At 53.1% G+C, this 21,399-nt stretch overlaps 1 protein-coding gene across 1 annotated transcript; it reads right to left on the reverse strand.

Moving 5' to 3' along the window:
* Positions 1-2,019: 2,019 nt before the first annotated feature.
* Positions 2,020-6,260, reverse strand: NPPC (natriuretic peptide C). Its single transcript, XM_077152058.1, has 3 exons — positions 6,171-6,260; positions 5,417-5,727; positions 2,020-2,380 (listed from the first exon to the last, which is right to left on the reverse strand). The coding sequence occupies exons 1-2, from the start codon at positions 6,258-6,260 to the stop codon at positions 5,437-5,439; spliced, it is 381 nt and encodes a 126-aa protein (XP_077008173.1). The 3' UTR covers positions 2,020-2,380; positions 5,417-5,436.
* Positions 6,261-21,399: the final 15,139 nt, after the last annotated feature.

Below are 21,399 nucleotides of genomic sequence, written 5' to 3' on the forward strand. Positions count from 1 at the left end.
AGGGGTGCCCGCTCAGTCCCAGGAGGACTGGGACTCCTGCCAGCCTCGTCCTTGGGCCCACGGCTCCGAGCTGGCCCTGCCTTAGCTGGACTGAGGGAGAGGGGCTGCAGGTCCTCCAACAGCTTTGGAGACAAGAAACTCGCTGAGCGGTGGGGACCCCACAGAGCTGAGAGCTGGAGCCTGCGCGATGCCGTGAGGGCAGTCTGTGGGGGGGTCTCAACACCTCTCCTGCCCCTCGTTGGAGATCTGCCAAGCCTTTCTGGCTTTCCAGCAGAAATCCTTTGCTGGGATGATGAGTCCCAGTTGCTGCTGAGAGCATCCTAAGCCGAGGGCTTGAGGGTTGACCTTGGCCTGGCGGGGCCCGGAGTTGACAAGCATGCTGTTTGGGACTCGTAGGTGACACGTGAGCTGCACAGGTGGGGAACAGGGATAGCCTGGGCAGGGGTCCTTATCAGTCCTGGGCTACTAGGAGCCCGGATGCTACCCACAGGGAAGACCGTTAGCTTCTAGTGGCGGCTCCCCAAGTCTCTGAATTCACTGTGCTTTGGGAAGGTGTTTCACCACCAGTGGAGCCCATCGTGTACAACCCCAGCCCCCAACTTCCCCCTGGGTCCACCCCTCTCAGGCATCCCCTTCTAGTGCTATCTGCAGATGGCACGGTGAGCTGCGGCCCTGCAAGTCCTGGGGGTGCTGGACCCCTCAGTCTCCCTAACATGGCACCCGAGTCCTAAGCCCCAGAGGCGGGAGTGAGGCAGGGGAAAGTGGCCCCAGATGGGCTCCTGGTCGTGGACCGGGTGGGAAGGGCCCTAAGCTGCCCCAGGTGGAACCTGACTTCAAAGCATTTTCCTCACCTGTGCGAGGTCACGGTGCTGGGGGCCACCCACCTGCCGCTGGAGAACAACGGCTCGGGGCCAGATGCTCACAGAAGTCCAGGGAGCCTTCTAGACGTGGGGGGGCCGGGGGCAAGCCTGGCCACACCTGCTGCCCCTGTGAAGTGCTCCCGAGTCTCCCCGACCCTGGTCTTCACGTCTCTGCTCTCCCCTCAGGTGGCCCCGAAGTCAGGTGAGGAGGGCAGCACAGAAGTGTTGCCACACCAGCGATGTAGCGAAATTTCCTCGGAATTATTTAAGCGTTTCCTGTACGTTTCAGGGCAAGAGATTATTCACGCCCACAGTTCCATTCAAGGCTCTGCAGCTCGCGGGAACTGTAATTATTAGAGGTTTTAAGTGTAGAGAAAATCCACAACCCTCTTGTAAAACACAGCTCATGGTGCAAACATGAAATGTGAGGGTATCTTCTCTCTCTTCCAGGAGTAGAGGGTGCCATCGGCCTCTAGCCCTCGGCGGCCCCTGGGACTCACCACAGGTAAAATCGACCCCATCCCAGGCTGTGGAGTCGCCCAGGGTCAAAGGGCACGCTGGCCAATTCTTCAGGATAAGCAGAGACCGTCTGAATTGCCCATATCAAGAGGACTTTCAGGTATTTCTTTCCCCTAATAGCAGAGGTAGAATAGAATGTAGAGACCCTAAGTCAGCTGAATTCAATTTTAATTTAATTCACAGACATCTGATTTCACAGATGTCAGGTGACATTTACCCAAGCAGGGCTGCCTGACCTGGCTGAGCTGGTCAAAATCATTTGGAGACAAAATCCAAAATCCACCAGGCCAGTCCTATCCCTGGAGACTAAGGTTCAGCAGATCTGGGGGTGGATGGGGCAGGAATCTGTATCTTTTTAACAAGCTCCCCAGGAGATTCTGATGCAAATACATCCAGAATTGGGAAAGTGGCTGTTAGATGCTATTTAAAGGCAAAAGGCTCATCTTCACATTCTCCTTTTGCCTTGGACTGATTCCTACAACATAAATGGAATAAGTAAATAAAGACAGTTTTCAAAATGGTCATGGAATGACTTTTTTTTTTTACATTTTTCAACTAGTTAGGACAAAAACATTACAATGATTGACTTCTTTCATTTAGTTACATAAATAAAATTTTTATAAATATCTCTTTATAAACAATATAAATAGCTTTACAACATAAATACATTTATGCATGACATGAATTTACAAACAGCAATGTTTTACAGCTGGTTTTGTCAGTCTTTTAAAAACTGTCCCTTGTCATCAAGTGGTGTAGATGTGTGTGTTTCATGTATATAATATATAACTTTTTATTTTTCATTTTCAAAACAAATAAACAATGAAATCATACCCACCCAACCCCAAATAATAATAAAACAGCTGGTGATGTGTATTCCCAGTACCAGGAGAAAAAAACAACAAAAGAAATGTCAAAGCCACATCGCGTTGGAGGTGATTTCACAGGCCGGGAGGCAGATGGCCAGGATGACCTCATGACAACGGAGCAAGTTCCCAATCCTGAAACACAGAGGGGCACACAGGAAGCTCACTCAGTTCTGGCCCCTTGGCTGGGCATTTCTAGAACCTTCCTCCTCTTTCCTGCAGCCGCTAGGCCACCTGGTGGGGGCCTGCCCGTGGAGGGGAGAGAGGCCCTTTCCCTCCATCCCTTCCCGGGAATCCTGCCTTGTGCCATGCCCTTGACACCTCCTGCCTCCAGCACTGTGAAAACGGAATGTCTGCCAGCCTTCCTGCCCCCCACCCCCCGCCTCAGTCTAACCTTGGCTCTCGATGAGACAGGGAAGGAAAGAGAATGCAAAGTTTCTCTCTCTTCCCCCCTTTTCTGCTACAACACAAGCCCTCAGTCAGGTGCTCCAGGTGTCTGGAAAATGGTTGGGGTGGAGGTGGAGAAGGAAAGAGGGACACCCGAGGAGCTGGGAACCTGGGCTCAGATCCCAACCTTGACAGGCTTTCCTCATCCATAAAATGGGATAATAGCCACTTCCCAGGGCTGCCTGTAAGAATCAGTGGGAGGCCATGTACTGGGCAGCGGCAGAGCGTGGGGGCCGTTCGGTAAACAGTGTCTCTTTCCCCCTCTGGCTGTGTTTGGGAAAGGGTCTGGGTCTGGGGTTCCCTTCAGAAGTGGGGGAAATGTGCCTCAAACCAGCTGGGAAATGAACAATCATGCTGGGTTGGTGCATTGGGAGGCTCCCCAAGTCAGGGCTTTTTGTGCCAAGTAAAGCTGAAAAGTGGTCAGTCCCTGCTAATGGGCCCCAGGGCTGCAGAAAGGCGTCCTGGGAGAATCAGCACTCTCCCCGAAGGCAGCCGGCCTGGCGAGCCCCCTCCCCCTCCCCGCCCATCCATCACGTCCCATCGGTCCAAACCAATGACAGGTGTCTGTGATGTTTGGACCAGGTGTTCATTCAGGTCCCAGCCACATCTTGTGTCTGTTATTAGCACGTTATAATCAAGACCCATATAATCATTGGCAGCTGTGATTACGGCGGCTGCATAGAGCCGAAGGCAACCCCCGAGTGGAGAATTGACCACAACCTCAGAGGAGTTTTCATCAGTGTGAAAAATCAAAAGCGTCAGCTTTTCCTTTTAAGCCCAAACCAGTGACATCCCCCAGCAGGAGGACACAGGCAGTGGGGCATGGGTGGGGGGAGTCTGGAGTTGAGGATACTGCCGGGCTGTGATTCATCTATGCCAAAAGGGAGGGCTTTAAGGAGGTGGAGAAACGTCCCCAGTCTAAGTGGTCAAGGTGCCCTGGCAATCTGATTCCTCTCCACCCATTTGACCGCCACCTGATGCCCACAGACAGCCTCGTTCAAGAGCCAGGCTCCTGGGGGACAGACACTGGCCACATATATTATCCAGTGTAAACTAATATTTGTTTCGAGTCTGAAGTTTGGGCTTGGTGCTTAAATCATGGAGTGGAATTTTGAGGCCCGGGACTCCATCTCCTCGCTGTTTAGATAGGAGGGAAGGGAGGAAAGACAGCGCAGTGTCGGCCGCTCCCGGCTGGGCTGGGCTGCCAGAACCATTTCTCAACCTGCGCAGGCAGGAGTCAAGGCGACACGGCAGAAGCCCTGGCAGACGTGGGAGAAGCGCCCAGCCTGGTCAAGTCCGGCTGCAGAGAGTGGCAGGGGGCCGGCCACAGTCCAGGGCACATGGAGGCGGAGCCTGTGTAAACGGACGGGCAGCTGCCCTGGTCACTGACAAACATTTTAAGAGCCGTGGGGTCCGGCTCACCTCAGGCCAGCATCTAGTCCTCCCGATGCTCACAGGTCAGTGTGGGAAGGCGGGGAGGCCCGCAATCAGCTAGGACCTGGCATGAAAAGTGTTATGTGCCGGAAAAAAGGGGTACGCAACGAACCTGCAAGGTTCAAAGAGGGGCACCCTTGTTTCCTGCTGGGGAGGACAGTGGGGACACTGCAAAGTCTTAAGGGGCACAGAGCCCAGCTCTACAGGGTCATGAGTGGGGCCAGTCGGGTGTGGACAGGGTCTGGCCGCAGCCGGGCTGGAGGGGGCAAGGCTTGAAACCAGCATGGGGTGTGATTCTGAACTACCCGGCTGTCAATGTCACAGGCTGGAACGTTACTCACTGACGGGCAGCGGAGAAGGAAGGAGAGGAGGTGAGTATCTTCATAGCAGTAAATTGCCAGGATGCGGCACCTGGCAGGGGCTAAAGTTTCCAGCCCTGGTAAGGGGGCTGGGCCAGAGGCAGGGTGCCCAGGAGAATGTGGGGGGGGGGGAGGGGCAGGGTTTGTGAGGAGCTTAGCTTGGGGGATGCCAAGTTTGAGGTTGGGGTAATGAATAAAGATTTAATTCACTCTCCTCCTTTCCCTGAAACAGTGTCCAGATCAGCGAGGTTGACCCCTGAGACCACAAGGGCTGTGGCAGCACCAGGGCCCTGGACGGTCTGCCCACAGGAGGGGCCGGAAGAGCCCCCCAGAGGGCTGGTCTCTCTACCGTGAGGGGACAGGTGTTTCTCCAAGCCTGTCTCTTTTCTGGGACAACTGACCCAGGAAGCCACCCCTAAGGGTTGGCAGGCCCCTGCCATGCACAGCGCGGCCATGGCTGCAGATCAGCCTGCCCTGTGCTGTGCACGTCCCTTCCTCTTCTACTCTTTCAAGCCACCACCTCCCTTCAGTCCCCCCAACTGGCAAACTGGAGCCAAGGCTTTGCCTTAGGTGGAGGATGTGTGGGACCCCACGGAGCCTGTCTCTGCTTCTCCTGAGGCAGCCAGGGGTGGGGTCCATCCAGGCCAAGCCATTTCAGACCTTGCCAAAGAGCCCTGACCACTTCAATCCTCACTTTCTCCATCTGTAAAATGGGACGATAAATGGGACGGGGTGAAGGATAAGGGAGAGCGCCAACACAGTGCCCAGCACACACTCGATCCCGGCCCTGGATCTCCCGGCCCCCCTGTAAAGGCCGACTGAGAGGCGGGACGGTCCCGGGGTCGGGGGTGATCGGAGAGGAACTGGCCTGCGGGCGGGGTTAAGGCTTTGCTGCCCCGGGAGCAGCGCTTCGGGGGCTGGAGGTACTCACCGCCGCCAGGGGTCGCCGCACTAACATCCCAGGCCGCTCATGGAGCCGATCCGGTCCAGCTTGAGGCCGAAGCAGCCTTTGGACAAGCCCTTCTTGTTGCCTCCTTTGTATTTGCGCGCGTTCGGGTGCTCGTGCAGGAGGCGGGCCCACGCCGCCCGCGACTTGGTGTCCACGCGCAGGTCCCGGAGCAGTCGCGACCGGTCGCCCTTGAGGTTGGCGCCGCCGCTCCCGGGAGCCTTGTCGCCCTTCTTCTGACCGCTGCCTCCAGCCTGGGACTCGGCCGGCTCCTCCCCGGGTGGGGTTCGCGGGCCCTGTGGGAGGAAAAGAGCCTGTAGGTGAAGGGGCGCCTCCCTGATGCTCTGGACCAGCGCGCCTGGCAGCGCGATTTGTCCCTTCGAGTCTCGAGCGCGCCCCCCACTGCTGCCGGACAGGCTTGGCCCCGCATGCACCTGCCAAGCGGCGGCAATGGTCCTACCCTTGAGAATCCCCTAGCTCTCCCTCCTTCGCCCCTCGCCCGCGGGCCACTCTGGGGCAGAGGCTGCGCATCTGTCGACTTTCCCCAAAGTCTGGGTAAATAGACCCCCCGAGTCCGGGCTTCGAGGGCTCCCTGGCTCCTCTCCCGGCACATCTCGAGGGAAAGGGATGTCTTCTCGCGCTTTACTCCATCCCGCGCGCAGCATCCTCCCAGGACCCCAGCCGGGACCAGTCCTCCTATGGCCCCTCACAGGCAGGACGTCCCTGCGCCAGCACTCACCTTCGGCGGCGCCCCGGGCTTGGCTTCGGAGGGCCGGAGCGAGAGTAGCGTGAGCAGCAGGGCGCAGGCCAGCAGCTGGGAGAGGTGCATGGTGCCCGCGGGGTCGAGGGGCCGCAGACTGTCAGCGGCGAGGGAAGCGCGGGGCTGACCGGCGGATGAGCAGGAGGGCGCGGTGCAGGATGGCCGGGTTGCCGGGCGGGCGCGGGTCCCAGGGCTGCACGGCGCCGGCTGGGTGCGCTCTGAGCCCGCGGCTCGGCTCCCGCCTTTATAATCCAACCTGCCGCTGATGTCATCCTCCCGCCCACCAGGCCGCCCCGGCCAATGGCAGCGCGCACACAGCCTTGCCGAAGGCCGGGATGGGGCCGCGGGGGCTCCCCCCTCCAGCCCCACCATCATCCCACCCCTGAGGGATCCCAAGGCTCGGCGGGCTCTCTCTGAACTGAACTTGGAGCTGCAAAGCACCGTGCGCAAGGGAACTCCATTAGTAGCAAGCGCGCGCCCTGGCCTGCCAAGCTCCGGTGCGCCTGGCGTCGTGCGCACACACGTGGTCCTCACCACACATGCTGTACTTGGAAGGCATCAGTTTCCCTCTCTGCAGGTGCAAGGACAGACTCAGATGAATTAAGTCAGTTGCCCAAAGTTACGCAGCCAGAAAGTTGGCGGAGCCCGAAATCTACGCAGATCTGCTTTGTTTCCAAATTCTTCTCAAGGCACCTTCCAGCGCGGGCTGGGAGCTTGGCTCCATCTCTCTATCGCTCGCCCGGGCGGGAGCTCCTACCGCACCTCCGTGGTTAGGTTGGGGCGGCAGAGGATGGGGCCAGAAGCCGGGGCGGGAGGCTCAAGGAGAGCGGTGCTTCCTCGGGACCGCAGGGGGGAGCGCAAGTCTTCTACAAAGCGAAGTGCAAACCTTCCTCAGTTCGTACGCGTTCGAGAGCTAGAAGAGGGGCTGCGAGGGCAGATCCGAGATAAGTAAAGGTGTGCCTTACTCGTGCGTGTGCGCGACGGCATCCTGTGCCTGCCACTGTGGCTCTAAATTCACGGTCAGTCCCGGTCTGTCGCACAGAAAGTCCCTGGGTGGAACCCGGCGGGTGGGTTAGGTCTGCCCGGACGTGTGCGCCCCTCACCCGGTCTACATCCACACAAGGATCTGCAGCCTGGGGATGCCTGCTCCGGTGTCCTGTGAACTAGCGCAGGCGAGGAAGGGAGCTTCGTGGATTCAAACTGGGTCTGGCCTCCCTAAGCCCTAACAGATGGTTTCGAGTTCTCGGCTAAAGAGGCCCTCGCCTTGGCTGACCAACACCGCCAAATAACCCTGCAGCTTACGAATTCCTGTTCTAGGTCAAGGTCTCTTGGTTCCTCGGACTCTGGATTGTCTTCAAGAGATGGGAGGCGGAAGCGTGGGGCCTGGCACCCCTTGAAGTGAGTGAGGTGCTGGAATTACTCTATGAGCACCCCCCTCCCCCCCGCCCCCCCCGCCCCCCCCCCCCCGCCACCGAGCAGAACTCCTATTAGAGAGCCGTCGCGACAGGGGCGCCCTGGAGGTCTCCAGGTGCAAAGACGACCCCGCGGGTCGCGGGCGCCTGGATGCGCTTTTTGCGCAAGAGGAAGCTGTGGCTGGAGTCAAAAGGGGCCGCGAGGACCAGGTGCCCTGCGGCGGCTCTCACCGGTCTCGCTTTGAATGAAACCTGCGCCCGGAACCCCGGAAGCCGCCGCTCTCAGCCCTTCTCTCTGCTCGCACCCTTTCACCCTGAATCAGAAAATCAGAAACTCCTGACCTCGCGTACCCTTTGTTTAGGAAATAGTGTACACCTGAGGCTGAGTTTGGGACAGCAGAATCCCCAGATCTCCAGGAAGATCCAGACACCAGCAAGACCTCCTTTGTTGTGGGGCGCAGCTGACTCTCCACTTCCAAGCAGCCTGCTCAGATTGCCTCTCCATGTTAACACCCACAGAGTGGTACCTTTTCATTTGAGGGGGAAGGAAAAGGAGTAAGGAAGGGAAAGAAGGGGTACTCAGGGTGGGCTATGAAAGCCCCTCTCTGCCTACTTGCCATATGGAGCTTCTCTGAGAATTGTTTTATTTTTATCTGTGGGGTAGATTCACTCTAGAGCCAGGCGTTGGGCTGGCTTTCAGAGGTTGGTGGCCACGCTCTCTTCAGGGCCGTCTTTAAGGACAGAATAGAAGTTTTCTGTGCCTAGTGGTCACCTTGTTCCGCCTGAAAGTCTACTGGCTGGTTCTTCATGTCTTCTGTGTCCTCTGCATGCACATGGTGGCAGCCTTGCAATATCTGGCTCTCTCCTCTTTTTGGGCTTTGAGACTAACTTTTTAAATGGAACCATCTTCCTGTCTCCACCAAAGTGTGGGCAGAGCCAATACCCTGGACTCCACTTCCCCTCTGGAAGGAGGTTTTGCTGATTTGAATCTGTTATGTACCCCAGAAAGGACTTTGTTCTTTTGATCCATTCTTGTGGGGGCGGACCTGTTGTGGGTGGGACCTTTTGATTAGGCTGTTTCCATGGAGATGCAACCCAACCAATTCAAAGTGAGTCTTAATCCTTTACTGGAGTCCTTTAAGAGAGCTCACAGAGAGCAGAGAGATAAAACCAAGTGAAGAATGGAGAGAGAGACAAATTCCCCGGAAATGCTGAGAGAAGACCTGCAGAACACAGAGAGCCAGAGAGGTGTCACACCCAGAGAAGCAAGCAAGGAAACAGGGAACCTAAAAGCAACAGAACCCAGGAACAAAGGACCATGTGACAGAGGAACCCCAGATGCCACTAACCTTTGTTCAATAAAGGTATCCTCTTGATGCCTTAATTTGGACATTTTCATGGCCTTGAAAATAAATTTGTAAGTCAATAAATCCCCTTTGTAAAAGGCCAACACATTTCTGGTATATTGCATTCTGGCAGCTTTAGCAAACTGAAATAGGGATCTTCCAGTGAGCCCCACTTTTGGCCACTGGGTAGTGGCCACATGAAGCAAACCAGATTCTGGAGGAGTTAAGTGTGGACTGAGGTTTCCCTGGGCAGGCTGTGGAGTGGCTCCTGTTTAGCTGGGGCCCAGGAGGTGGGTAGTTAGAAGTCTGTGTGCTGGGCTGGAGGGATTTTCAGGAAGTGAAGGTTTTACCTCCCCACTTTGGTCCTACATGGGGGAGCTGCAGAGGTGTGTGTGTGGGGGTAACTCTGGTGCTTAGACCTGGGTTTCAGGACGCTTCTTCCTGCCTTTTCCTGATGAAATCTGCTGCTGCAGCCTCTGGCCCAGGGGAAGTTGGATCCACAGAGCAGCTGAACATGGGCTGCTCCTGGCACTTTATTGAATGCTTAGGTTTACAATTCCTTCTGACCACAAAAGAGGGAGAAAGACCTTTGGGCCTTAAGGGCCTCCTGGTTCTGTAGGGAACCTTGGGTGGGAATTTCTTTATCCACTCGCTGATTCCTAGGTATTCTCGAGCATCCCTGCAGTCTGTATCCCACAAGGAACGGCAGCCGAGTTCTATGCTACCAGGGAAGGATGTCAGGCCACCAGCACTTACTTCATAGGATGAAAAGGACAATGACTGGCTGGGGGCGGAGGCAGCTCAGTTTGTGGGCACCCCAGGAGGGCCCCTCCCCAGCCTCAGGTAGCAGGCTGTGCTCTTTGGGGTGGGGAGGGCAGGCAGGCTTACACAGGAGAGAAGGCCAAGAAAGATGGGGCACAGGGAGGGGGGTGTGGAGAGGGACCTGGGGGAGGTCAGAACCAGGCTGAGGTGGGCCAGGCCGGCCCAGGCAGCAGGGGACCTGGCCCTTGGACGGGTGGGGACAGGGAAAGAAAAGACCATAGTCTGTGGTGTCTCTCTCTCCTCTCTTCCTGGAGGAGCAAGGTGGGACTCGGGCCCTACTACAGGGGTGCTTCCTTGGAAAAGGTTAGCAGGACCTGCAGAAGCCGAGCATGGGCCCTGGTAGGGATGCTTCTGGTGAGAAAGGAGAGTGGAAGGGCTTCTGGGAGGCCTGGGACAGGGGTGGCTCCTGCTGGAAGGTCCAGCCTCCATCCACTTCCTGCAGCAACAGCGCCCCCTCCCGGCCCTGGAGGGTCCTCAGGCTCACGGAGGAGTAGATGGGAGGAGTAGATGGTGCCGTGGGCCCCATCTGTTTTCTCTGCAATTGTTTCATCCCAGTGGCCCCTTCAGTTCTACAGTGGGAGACTGCAGCAGGACCCAGTCCAGCTGCCCTCACTGCACGGAGCCTCCAGTTTCACCACCTGTATTTGGGGAAAGGCTGTCCTTGCCTCCTGCACAGGGGCGGGGTGAGAGGCTTCCGAACCCCGGAACAAAGGCAGGAGGAAGCAGCTGCGGTGGAAGAGAAATCTGAATTGTTACGGCAAGTACAGGCACGTTCCAAGGAGGCAAGGCCCCGGGAGCCCCTGAGACACACCACATCCCGCCCCCAGGTTTAGTGACAGGGATCCACGGGGCCACAGGGGCTGTGGCTTCTCTACCGGGGGACCTGCACCTACGTGGCCTGACCTTAGGCAAGGAGCAGTGGCCAAGGAAGTGTCAGCCATCCTTCCCAGGCCAGGAATTCCAGGAAAGCTTAACCCCCTCGTGCCGTGCCGTGAGGTCTCTGTCTGGCCCCAGCACAGCTCCACCTGATGAGCCAGCTGCCCTCCTTCCCCTTTCCCAGGAGCCCTGCCAGCCCCTGCTCCAGATGGCCGCCAACGCCACTGTCCTACGCAGGCCCATGACGTCTAAGTTTATCCCTCTCTCCCCCCTGTCACTCCGGCTTTCAAGAAGAAAAATGTACAGGAAAGGTTCCTAGGCCTCCACAGCGAGGCGAGGCTCCCTGGAGGGGGGCCGGCTGCTCCCCATCTGGCTGTCAGCAGGCAGGTGAGGGGCTCAGGCCTGAACGCTGGGAAAGTGAGCAGGTGGTGGGGGCGAGGAGGCTTTCCAGCAGAAAACAGCGTAGAGCCCCAGCCTCACATGGGCTGGGCACCAGATGTTTGCAGAGGGAATGAATCTGCTGCCAGGCCCTGTGCTCTTGGGACCAGGGCTTGCTTCAGCTGCGCTCTGGCAAAATCTTGGTCACATGCAGCTTCTCCACTGCGGAGGTCCCTGCAGCAGGTCTACCTTCTGGTTTTGCGCCCAAAGGACAGTGTCTATGGTCTGGTCTTGGAGACGTTGTCTTCACAATCTTCAGGGAAAGGGAGCTTCTCCTGATGGAGAGAAGGGTCCCCAAGTCTCTTCTGGTAACCTCTTGGCACCTTCACAAAAGGGCTCATGACATGGACCTGCAGGGCTCCAGGGCCTCCGGTCAGATCAAGGGAGCCATGTCTTGGGGTTTTCCAAGCCAGAAACTCCTCTGCAGTTTTCTGCCGCATGCCTGTGTGAGCACCACCTGCTCTCGGGAAAGTGGTCGAATTCTAGGATGAGAATGCTCAGGAAACACTAGTAAGAGAAAGACAGGACCAAGCCAGATGCTAACAAGGGCTGGAGGGAATATGCTTTTGTAACCTGGGCTCCACAGGGACTGGAAAATACTTTTAAGCCCAAAGCCCATAAAATTGTTGGAAAACCCACCATTTTGGCTGTGTGAATTTTCTCTGGGCCCATGTGCAACATCACCCAGCAAAACCATCTCCTAGAATTGCCCAGAAAGGTCCCCGTATCCCAACACAGGCTGGTCAACGAGAAGAAGGTCAGACCCTTCCCCCCCAAATGAGGACCTTATTTGCCTTGTGGGAGAAATAATTTAAGAGAGGAGGCTCAGTGGTAATCAGAGCTTCCTATGAAAAAGTTCATTGAGGATCTCCACATCGGCGGTAAGGAAAAGGGACAGTCTCTTTGTGTCTTGGACATAAGGTGGCAGGTTTTTTCGCTGCTTGGCATCTCAACCCACTGAAGAACTGAAATGCTGAATGCTTGCTTTCCCAGACACCCCTGCAGCCAGTGCATGGGTGTGTGACCTGGACCCCACCAACCAGATGTGCCAGCCCTAGTTCTGAAATTGAGAGCCCGAGTCTCAGAGAAGCCAGGTCCGTGGTCAGCCATGTAGTTGGCTGCATGAGCAGTTCAGAAGGCAGGGCTGGCAGTGGGTTGTGGGGCATCCACTGTCCTGTGTCAGGGTTGCCATCAGCACAAATGTCATTAGACAGGTTGGTGGCAACCACAGCACTGAGCCATTCTGTGGCTTGATATTGGGATGACGCTCAGTTGGGTTATTTCCAAGCCTTCCCAGCTATCCAGCATCCTTTAAATAAATTCCTTTTGCACTTCACTCAGGTAGTCCATGTCTGTTGCTTATAAGCATGCACCCTGAATTATCCCCCAGGTAGCTACGTCCTTGGTTCCCAGGCCTGGACCTCCCCAGCATTTCATTGTTGGAGTGACCAGTCTGCCCAGAGAGCTGCTGCTCCCACAGACAGCCCCGAGGTGAGGACGAGGACACCTAGAGGCATCGTTGCTTTCTCCCCACACCTTCAGGGATGGAGAGAAGGGCAAGGGGGATGACAGGCAGAGAGACACAATTAGGAGGGACCAGCAGGGACATCATCTGGACAGTGTTCAGTGTTGGGGCTACCATTGTTGCCTTTAAAATGCATTTTTTAAATTAATTTAGGGGGATGATTAAAAATACAACTCTGGCTGTATTAACTAGATAGTTCTCAGTCCTAGCCTGCAGCCTGGGGGAGGAGAGTTAACTCAGGTAGAATAGATGTGACATATGCTCAGGCACATTACTAAATGAAGCAAATATTTCTGATTTCAGCACCTTCTTACCCCATTAGATTCAAATGTGTTTCTCAAGCAGAATAGGCTCCACTGAGCTAAGAGAAACACGGCGTGGTGAGTGATGTGTTAGGAGGAAATCCAGAAGGCTGGGTGGTGCGGCGATGGGCTGGGGGTGAGGTGGGGGCTGGGAGCCTGTGTCCTGGGCTGGGGGCAGCTGGTTTCAGAGACCAGTCCCAGGATGGAAAAGCCCAAGCAGTGTGGTCCTGCCCCTTCCGTTTACCCCGAGGGAACTAGAACTCAGAGGGGCTCAGCTCATGCTCTGGATATTCCAGCTCAGGCCTCCAGAGACCAGGTCTTGCTTGGACCTTGGGCATGTCCCCTTCTCTTTGCATCCTTGAGTCCCCATCTGCCACAAACTGCAGGACAGCAGAGCAATGGTCAGACTAGGGTGGTTCTTGGTGAAGGGCTTGTGACCTTCAGGACTGGTTTCTGAGTCCGGCCAAGGTGGGACACCCTCCAGGATAGCCTGGTTTCCAGCAGAACGGCCTAGCTGGGATCCCAAAGGTTGGGGGATGACTCGGGAATCCTTCTCTGGGGTGCAATGACTGGGACTGCTGAGCCCTGAGGCCCCGCTCCCCTTGGAACCATGCCTTTTAATTCCTTCAGGCTTTCCCTGGTTCGGGACAGGCAGCCGGGGCCAAGCCTCTGCTCCCACAGCTCCCTGGGCACGATGCCCTCCCAGCCCCAGAGCCACTGGGCCTTAATTCTCTCCCTCTCTCAGCTGTTTGGGCAATCCCTGTGTCTTACCTCACTCGCCCTTGCTTGCTGCACACTGCCTATCACACATTAGGTGCTCAATAAATGCACAGTGCTAGGCCTTAGAGGGGCAGAAGGACAGAGATAGCCTCTGTCCTTCCGGAGGAAGGTGCTTGCGCAGCGAGCTCCAGTCCAGAACCCTCTTCTGTAGCTGGGTAGTGGGACCGTGATAGGCCCACGGCCATCAGTCCCCAGCCTGCTCAGTCTCAGGGGGCTGCCCCAGCTGAGTCATTCAGATTGGGCTGGGAGCAGCAACTGAGCGGCCCTGTGCAAACATCTGCTGAGAGGAACAGCTGTCTCCACCCTGCGCTGACCGGGTCCCGTGGGAATGTGGCGAGCGGCTTGGCAGAGAAGTGGATGCCGCTTCTCCACCACCTGTGCTTATTGTTGGTGCGGGCTTCAGGGTCCTGGGGCCTTTGTCGTAACAGCGAGTGGGTGGTTCTCTGGGACCTCGGCGTCCCCTTTCTTGTTCTTTTCTATTTCGTTTCTGGGAGGCCTGGAAGGATGCGGCCACACCAAGGGGAAGGCTGAGGCCATAAGGTTTGGAGAGAGGAGAGTCCTAGCATCGGGCAAGCAGCCCTCCCCAGTGGCCAGTGTGGATTTGGTGGTCTGGGCTAGAGCTGGCTGGCTTGGGAGCAGGTCTGGGCAGAGTTCTGGAAGTGCAAGGAGAAGGGCAAGCCAGTGGCACGGATGGGGAGCGGGGGCTGCTTTCTTTCTTTGGGTGTTCATGAAAGTGGGGCCACCAGCACTCACCTCAGATCCCGCGTGCTGGGCCAGGCCAGGCATAAAGAGGAACCCTTCGTACATGAGCCTAAATGAATGAACCGGTTCTGATCCACTCTGAAGAGCCCCAGAGCAGCAGTTTGGGGTCCCCAAGTCTGTCGGGAGAAAGAGACCAGCTCCCCAGGCTGGGCAGAACCTCCATTTCTGCCTTTGGCTGGGGATCCCCGCAGCTTTCTGATACCCTGATGTCTCCTCTGGCTGACTCCCACCTGGGAGGCTGCCTCTGGGTTTGGGGTTCCTGCAGAGTCAGGGACTGAGACAGGAAAAAGACACAAAACAGCGGCTCTGATGTGGGCAGGGCCTGGAACCCAGGTGAGCTCTGACTGGTGACAATGGCTGGACAGTCCCCCGGCCAAGGCAAGGCCGGCACTGGGGGGCAGGATGGGGTTGGCAGGGGCCATTTTTTTTTTTTTTTTTTTTTACATGGGCAGGCACCGGGAATCAAACCTGGGTCCTTGGGCATGGCAGGCAAGCATTCTTACCTGCTGAGCCACCGTGGCCCGCCCGGCAGGGGTCATTTGATGCCCCCACAACGCCTGAGGACTGAGACTAAGCTCACAGCATCCTGCGTCCCAACGGGAACCCCAGGGTGGGAATCAGTCTTCCTGATGGGTGGGGTGGGGGCAGAGGGCAGAGGCAGGAGGCTGGGAAAGGGCTGCCCCCGGCACTTATCTGGCCCCCAGCGGATGGGCCCAGCGGCGATGAGCTCATGGGCATGAGTGTAGAGCTGGGTGGTGACAGGAAAGAAATGGCAAGTGTTTGTTGGAGGCCAGGGGTGTGGGCCTTTCACATGAGCTCATGCGATAAGACAGTCCCAGCCCGGTCAGGCCAGGAGCCCGCAGGGAGCTGTGTCCTGCAGGAGGGGCCCCTGTGCCCTCAGCCTCCGCCCTCCGCACACCTCCTCTAACTGTGCCCAAGGAATCCAGCATCCTGGTGACCTGGGCACGGTGGATACGTTCAGGTGGAATGATGAATCTTCTTCTTTGAAATTGATCCTTTTACCCAATGTTCCAGTACAAGAGAAACAGAAATGTCAAACTAACAGCAAAATATACAAATACTTCCACCAATATAACACCACTTGCCACTACTCTCCTAGGTTTTCAGATCCTCCCAGCAAAATCATAGCCTTCTTGGAATAAAAGTGCACATATTATCTTGTAATTGACTCTTCATGTAACTGTATTTTATATAGCCTTTTCCATGGATTTACATTGTCCACAATATACTAGTTCAGTTAAACACATCTCTGTACAAAGAGTTTCCCCTTCCTCCTTTCTTTCTCTCTGTTTTTCTCCATTCTTTTTCTTTCTTTCTTACTTTTCTTCTCTCTCTCTCTTTCATTTTCTTTCTTTCTACCTTCTTTCTTTCTGCCTTCCTTTCTCTCTCCTTCCATTTCTTTCTCCCCTCCTTCCTTTTTATCTCTTTCTTTCTCTCCCCCCTCTCTCTTTCCTTCTTTCTCTCTTTCTTTTTGCTTTCTTTCTTTCTCTCTCTCTTTCTCTCACCAGAAGAATTGCAGGTTGAAAGGGTTTGATAATGTGGTCACTCCCTGTGGTTTGGTAGCTCTTCATCAACTCTGGGCCAGTGGTCAGAACCCTGGAGACTGAGTGTCCCCTTCTCCAGCTCCTCTCCTGACGCTATCTTTTTGTGGTTGTTGTTTCTTTTATAAAGGGGAATTTAATGTTACATGTTTATAGTTCTAAGGAAGCAGAAGTGTCCAAATTAAGGTACCAACAAGAGGTTACCTTCACTCAAGGAAGGCCGATGGGTCAGGAACACCTCTGCCAGCTGGGAAGGCACGGGGCTGGCATCTGCTGGTCCCTTGTTCCTGGGTTCCGTTGCTTTCAGCCTCTGTTCCTGTGGGGGTTCCTCACTTTGCTTCTCCAGGGCTGGGTTCATCTCTGGGCTTCCCTTGGCTCTCCCCAGGTTCTGGCTTGCTTAACATCTCATGGCGTCTGCTCCTGATGTTATATCTTCACTTGCATTTCCTGGAGGCCCCTTGTAGTTGCCTTCCTCTAATTTCCATACATCATTTACTATTTTATTTCCTCTTGCCTATATGAACTCTTTAAATCATTGCTTTCTTAAATATTTTAAACTATTTTGATATTATTATTTTTTCATATTTACCATGAAGTTTTCTTTCCTTCCTTTGCTTTTCTTTATGTTTACATACAGATGTTTACAATCTCAAAAATGTATTATATTCTGATAGCCTCCTGTACTTTTCTTTCTGAGCATGTGTTGTAGTTTGTAATTCCTTGCTTGCCTGATAAATTGACTCAGATCTTTCTCCCCAGGGCTCGTATGTTTCAGGTGGGCAGGGAGCGGGTCTGTTTTGCTCCCCACTGCTTCCTGAGAACCCAGCCTGCCATATGCTACAGAGCCTAGAAGCATGGACCACCAAGTGGCTTCGCTTCTTGTGAATCGGGTGTTTTTACCTGCTTTGTACAGGCAGGGCACTGATCTCAGAGATGTTAAGTACTTGAGTAAGCACCTGAGTGTCAGAAATGTGGAATACTTGAATAAGCACCTGAGGTGGGACTGAAACTCAGAGGTCCGTCTGCTACGAAGCCCACGCTTGTCCATGACCCAGCGTCTCAGGAGATGGGATGAGCACATACTTCGATGTTCTTCTCTTGTGGTTTTATGAGGTTGTGTGTGTTTAATATGTCTGGAATGTTCTTTGGTAAGTATGAGCAAAGATCTGCTATCCACACTTCATGTGGATGCACATGACTGCAGTGAATTTTTTTCATCACTTTATTTTCACCTGATTCGTGATGTATTCGACTTAAATAAATGTGTTCATGTCTGTTCTCCCATAAAGTTTTGACAATTGCCACATGTGCTCTATAGACAGGAAAGTATTACCCTGGCTTTACCTTAAAAAATAAAATTTAAAAATTCCTGCAGTGTTGTTTTTCCATATAAATCTTATTGCTTTGTAAATAATAATTAATTTTAATTTTAATTGGTTATATTTTAGTTTCATTTAAGTTTTTATTATGGATATTAGTTTTATTGCACTGTGGTCGGAGAATATAACCCGTAAGATTTCTGTATTTTGAAACACTGAGATATTCTTTGTAATTGAATATATGTTCAGTTTTTATCAATATATTCTGGACATGCAAAAATAGAGTTATTTCTCATATTGTACACAGTTTAATATATTCAATTTTAACTAAGTTTTCTATGTCCTTTTTAGTTTTTGATAATTGATCTGCAATAGGCTAATAGAAGTAGGTGAAACCCCCATTTATGCGATAAATGGTTGTTTCAATACTGATCATGAATGTTATTGCTTGCTCTGCCTTTGGGGGGCATCCCTGTCTTTTGGGAAGCCCTCACTCTAACCATGTGGTTTTACTGGGGTCCACCAATCTCAATGTCCTATCCTTTTGTCATTGGCATGGCTCATGACCCAGATCTGGTCTGGCCCATGGCCCTGTTGTGCTGGTTTGAAAGGACGTATGCCCCCTAGAAAAGTCATGTTTTAATCTAAATCCCATTTCATAAAGGCAGAATAATCTCTATTCAATACTGTACGTAATTAGATCATCTCCCTGGAGATGTAACCCAATCAAGAGGGGTTATTAAACTGGATTAGGGGAGATGTGTCTCCACCTATTTGGGTGGGTCTTGATTGTTTTTCTGAAGTCCTATAAAAGAGGAAACATTTTGGAGAATGAGAGATTCAGAGAGAGCAGAGAAGAACGACATAGCCAGGAGAAGCAGAGAGCCCACTAGCCAGTGACCTTTGGAGATGAAGAGGGAAAACGCCTCCCGGGGAGCTTCATAAAACAGGAAGCCAGGAGAGAAAGCTAGCAGAGGACACTGTGCTTGCCATGTGCCCTTCCAGCTGAGAGAGAAACTGTGACTGGGTTTGCCATGTGCCTTCCACTTGAGAGAGAAACCCTGAATTTCATTGGCCTTCTTGAACCAAGGTATCGTTCCTTGGATGCCTTAGATTGGACATTTCTATAGACTTGCTTTAATTGGGACATTTTCTAGGCCTTAGAACTGTAAACTAGCAACTTATTAAATCTCCCTTTTTAAAAGCCATTCTGTTTCTGGTATATTGCATTCTGGCAGCTGGAAAACTAGAACACCTGTGTTGGTCAGTGACAGGATCCCAACTCAAGCTCCAATGGACTTTATTGGTTGCATAATTGGAAAGTCCAGGGAGAGGGAGAGTGGCTCAAATGATGTCTCTCTTTCTTCTCATGACTCCTTCTTACTTCTACATAATGGCCTTGTTCTTTCCTACTGCAGAGGGTCTTTCTCCAAATGGTAGGGAATGGAGGTGGAGAGGGGCATGGAGTGGGGGAGGGACATGGCCTCAGAGCCCTTTCTTCATCCCACATTTAGACGGAATCTGAGGGGAGGACTGTATTGGCTCGGTTTAGCATCAGTCCCAACCAGTGTGGCAAGGGAGGATTTTCTTTTTTAACTGATTGACCAGGCTTAGCACAAGGGCCCATCTCTGGGACTAGGAAGTAGGACGCTGATTTTGACAGTCTAGCAGAACCGTGGGGAGTGAGGAAAAGATGGGTGTCCAAAGGAAACTTCAATACTCTTGCCAAAAGAAAGAGGCAAAGAGATGCTGGGAAGAGAAGGACACAGCTGTCTGCATCAGGCTTTCCCCCGGCTAAATGACTGGTTCAGAGATAGGTATATGACCCAAAGCAGGTCAATTAAAGAACTTCTAGGGATTTTTCCACCTGGAATTGGCAGGAAGAGATCTCTGTCCTGTAGGACAGTTAAGGTGGTAACCCTAGAGCTGCTTGTTGCCAAGACTCTGGGATCAGTCTTATGGAAGCCAGTTTCATTTCTCTCTTGTTGGTTTCATGAGTCAGAAGTCTGTCTCACCCTCTTGGTGCTTAAGCAGACTGGAATTTGGTTTCTGTCACTTGCAATCAAAGAAACCTGCCCAATGCGGTGTTGTTGCACCTTTCCTCCACGCTTGATATTTAATCAGTATAAAGTGACCTTCTCTGTCCTCTGTAACTTGCCATAGACCACATATTTATTAAGTGGATTAGTTAAGATTAAGCCCAAGTAGGCTGGCTCCAGAGCCTATGGCCTTAACCACTGTGCTGTGTTGAGTCTCTATGAATAATGCATTCTCTTCCAACTGGGGTTTTGATGACTTTTTTGGGAGGGTGATAATAGTCCAAGATTTTACTGTTAGATGAGAACTTGCAGAGTAGATATTCTGAGTCTCTCATTAAGGACATCTCCCGGAGCTTTCAAAGTCAAGCCAGCTGGAGACAGAGATGCCATCATCCATGGAGGCTAAGCATTCTGAACTGCACGTGTGCCAAAGGGCTGGTGCCCCGTTCCTCTGTGGGGGGAGGGCAGCAGTACCGGGGCAGTTTTCCTTTCCACAGAAAGCAATTTGGTCCCCTCCAGCACATCCATTAATAGGGAATTGACACCCAAGCATCCCAGTCCACCAAGCAGGGCCTCAAGCATTGTTAACACTTAAAAAACAATGAAAGCTTTTATTTTACTTTACCCTAATTTTTTTTTTTTGTATGCTGTCTGGCGGGGGTCACATTTCATTATTTTTTCATGTGAGTATCCCATTATTGCAGCAACATTTGTTGAATTTTTGTTTGTGTTTTGGGGAAGTGCATGGACTGGGAATTGAACCCTCATCTCCTGCATGGAGGTGAGAATTCTACCACTGAACTACCCTTGCACCCCCTTACCTTACTTTTAAAAAGTGAAAATAGTTTTAGTTTTTTTTGCTTATTAATGTGTCAACTGTGCTGCATTATCCATTATCAAGTTCCTATGTCAACATTGCTCTTGTTGAGATAAGGTTGGCCAGAAAATTCTTGAAATCTTTCCTCTTGTCCATTTCCTGGATCATTTTTTAAAATATCACATTCATTATAAATATTCAGATATCCAGTGTTTTAGTTTGCTGACGCCATTGGAATGCAATATATCAGAAATAATATGGTTTTTATAGAAGGGATTTATTAAGTTACAAGTGTATAGTTTGAAGACCACAAAAATGTCCAAACTAAAGCATCCAGAGGACATTACCTTGGCTCTGAAGAAAGGCTGATGTCTGTGACATTGGAGGGCACATGACAGCATCCTCTCCTGGCTTCTGGTTTCAAATGGCTCTCTCAGCTCCTGGGGGTACTTTGGGCTTCTGGCTTGCCTAGTGTCTCATGGGAGGGCACATGGCAACGTCTGCTGGGTTCTGCATCTCCAAACATCCGTGTCCAAGCGTCTGCTCTCTCTGTCGGCACTCCAAGCATCTCCAAATGTCTGTGTCTGTGTCAGAGGTTTCTCCAAAATGTTTCCCCTTTTAAAGGACTCTAGTCATCTAATCAAGACCCATCTTAAATGGGAAAGTAACCTCTCCATCTAATTAAATGGTCACACCCACACTTGGGTGTGTCATCTCCATGGAAACAATCCAATGGAATTTGTAGGTCTGAGGGTGATCAGGAGCTGCCCCAGGTATCTGGAAGCAAATACCCCCCGGCTTGAGACACAGAGCCATGCCCGAGTCTGCCCATGGCCCTTAAACTGCTGTCCCGCAGGGACCTGCAGGCTGCACCTTGGGGCCACCTGGCCCCTCTGCTCTGTGGGGAGTTGAGAGGAGGGGCTGCTTCTGTGTTCTGGATGGAGCGGCCAAAGGAGACACTGTGCCCGGCTGCGAGGCTGGACCTGGGCAACACAAGCATGACTAGGTAAAAGGTGTCCCTGTATAAAGGCCCAGGGTACACAGTGTCAGACTGCACCCCGAAAAGTCTGTACACACCTTACCCTGTGCCCACCAGCGGCACTGAGAGCTGCGACTGCTCACCTTTGTCAGACTGTGAGTGAGACATTCTTCCTTCCTTCCCTCCCTCCCTCCCTCCCTCCCTCCCTCCTTCCCTCCCTCCTTCCCTC

This window comes from Tamandua tetradactyla, chromosome 3 (genome assembly GCF_023851605.1).
Source record: "Tamandua tetradactyla isolate mTamTet1 chromosome 3, mTamTet1.pri, whole genome shotgun sequence".
NCBI lineage: Eukaryota > Metazoa > Chordata > Mammalia > Pilosa > Myrmecophagidae > Tamandua > Tamandua tetradactyla.

Bases quoted from the DNA above. Each gene is read 5' to 3' on its own strand.
- NPPC (XM_077152058.1), bottom strand. From the start codon at position 6,260: ATGCACCTCTCCCAGCTGCTGGCCTGCGCCCTGCTGCTCACGCTACTC. The intron at 5,728-6,170 runs GTGAGTGCTGGC...TTCCTCCCACAG, and splicing joins AGCCCGGGGCGCCGCCGAAG to GGCCCGCGAACCCCACCCGG.